We start from the raw sequence: 2,269 nt of genomic DNA, 5'->3' as shown, positions 1-2,269 counted from the left end.
AGTGTTACCGCTTGTTTGGTTGTATTGGGGAGGAATAGTAGAACCACTGCAAGATATGTATATAGTTGAAGAACGCCAGAGATTCCTAGGATAAGTGAACAAAGGAAAATGAAATATTTGTTTAATATACATAACAAATGTTGTACTGTTCCTTTTAAACATGTCGTATCAGTAGATTTTACACCTCTGTGGACGTAATAAATCTAGGTGACGTAATGAAATATATCGGTAAATATAGTCGTGCTGTTATCAGATAGCCTTTATTCGATCTGGTCTGAATTGTACTATTACAACCTGGTGATAAAAACATGTTTGATCAAACATTCAGATGAGTTATATTACTGCCGGGTTAGGGACTGACAAGCTGTATGTAACGTCTTTATACTTTTAAAACTATGGTAGCGTTTCAGGTTAAAACAGCATTACTGTTGGTAAGTCCTCCTCCGGTATGTTTGTTTAATACATGTTATTCCCTCCACCTTTTCATAATTTCCTATTTAATGTTGTTCTGTCTATTGTTTCTACGTCAATAAATCATGTTTTTTCTTTCCACTACAATATATTTTAATATATCATAATTGTTCCTCTCTATCGTTTCATATATTGATATGTCATGCTTTTTCTCTACAAAATATAGTTTGACATGTCATGTTATTTTCTCAACAGTGTTTTGCTTAATATGTCATGTTATTTTACCTACAAATTCACACTTTTATATTCCATGCTGTTCTCTCTATATTTGTATAACTTGTTATGTCATGTTATATATCCTCTACCGTTTTATACATTGTTATGTCATGTTGTTCCCTCTACTGTTTTATACCTTGTTATGTCATGATGTTCCCTCCACTGTTTTATACCTTGTTATGTCATGATGTTCCCTCTACTGTTGTATACCTTGTTATGTCACGGTGCTCCCTCTACCGTTTTATACATTGTTATGTCATGATGTTCCCTCTACTGTATTATACATTGTTATGTCATGGTGTTCCCTCTACCGTTTTATACCTTGTTATGTCATGTTGTTCCCTCTACCGTTTTTTACCTTGATGTGTCATGGTGTTCCCTCTACCGTGTTATACCTTATGTCATGTTGTTCCCTCTGCCGTTTTATACCTTGTTATGTCATGATGTTCCCTCCACTGTTTTATACCTTGTTATGTCATGATGTTCCCTCTACTGTTTTATACCTTGTTATGTCATGGTGTTCCCTCTACCGTTTTATACCTTATGTCATGTTGTTCCCTCCACTGTTTTATACCATGTTATGTCATGATGTTCCCTCTACTGTATTATACATTGTTATGTCATGGTGTTCCCTCTACCGTTTTATACCTTGTTATGTCATGTTGTTCCCTCTACCGTTTTTTACCTTGATGTGTCATGGTGTTCCCTCTACCGTGTTATACCTTATGTCATGTTGTTCCCTCTGCCGTTTTATACCTTGTTATGTCATGATGTTCCCTCCACTGTTTTATACCTTGTTATGTCATGATGTTCCCTCTACTGTTTTATACCTTGTTATGTCATGGTGTTCCCTCTACCGTTTTATACCTTATGTCATGTTGTTCCCTCCACTGTTTTATACCATGTTATGTCATGATGTTCCCTCTACTGTATTATACATTGTTATGTCATGGTGTTCCCTCTACCGTTTTATACCTTGTTATGTCATGTTGTTCCCTCTACCGTTTTTTACCTTGATGTGTCATGGTGTTCCCTCTACCGTTTTATACCTTATGTCATGTTGTTCCCTCTGCCGTTTTATACCTTGTTATGTCATGATGTTCCCTCCACCGTTTTATACCTTGTTATGTCATGATGTTCCCTCTACTGTTTTATACCTTGTTATGTCATGATGTTCCCTCTACTGTATTATACATTGTTATGTCATGGTGTTCCCTCTACCGTTTTATACCTTGTTATGTCATGTTGTTCCCTCTACCGTTTTTTACCTTGATGTGTCATGGTGTTCCCTCTACCGTTTTATACCTTATGTCATGTTGTTCCCTCTGCCGTTTTATACCTTGTTATGTCATGATGTTCCCTCCACTGTTTTATACCTTGTTATGTCATGATGTTCCCTCTACTGTTTTATACCTTGTTATGTCATGATGTTCCCTCTACCGTTTTATACCTTATGTCATGTTGTTCCCTGTGCCGTTTTATACCTTCTTATGTCATGATGTTCCCTCCACTGTTTTATACCTTGTTATGTCATGATGTTCCCTCTACTGTATTGTACATTGTTATGTCATGATGTTCCATT

At 36.2% G+C, this 2,269-nt stretch overlaps 1 protein-coding gene across 1 annotated transcript in view; it reads left to right on the top strand.

Moving 5' to 3' along the window:
- The first annotated feature begins 324 nt into the window (after window positions 1-324).
- Window positions 325-2,269, top strand: part of LOC110462587 (receptor-type tyrosine-protein phosphatase eta-like) — an 80,291-nt gene continuing 78,346 nt past the window's right edge. Inside the window, exon 1 of the mRNA XM_021516597.1 lies at window positions 325-431. Within this exon, the coding sequence (XP_021372272.1) occupies window positions 396-431 (36 nt within the window). The 5' untranslated portion in view covers window positions 325-395. The remainder of the gene's footprint in view (window positions 432-2,269) is intronic.

Source organism: Mizuhopecten yessoensis, unplaced genomic scaffold, assembly GCF_002113885.1.
Source record: "Mizuhopecten yessoensis strain PY_sf001 unplaced genomic scaffold, ASM211388v2 scaffold10809, whole genome shotgun sequence".
In the NCBI taxonomy this organism is placed as follows: domain Eukaryota; kingdom Metazoa; phylum Mollusca; class Bivalvia; order Pectinida; family Pectinidae; genus Mizuhopecten; species Mizuhopecten yessoensis.
Note: the sequence above shows the minus strand (reverse complement) of the source record. Positions and strands in the feature narration are given on the sequence as shown.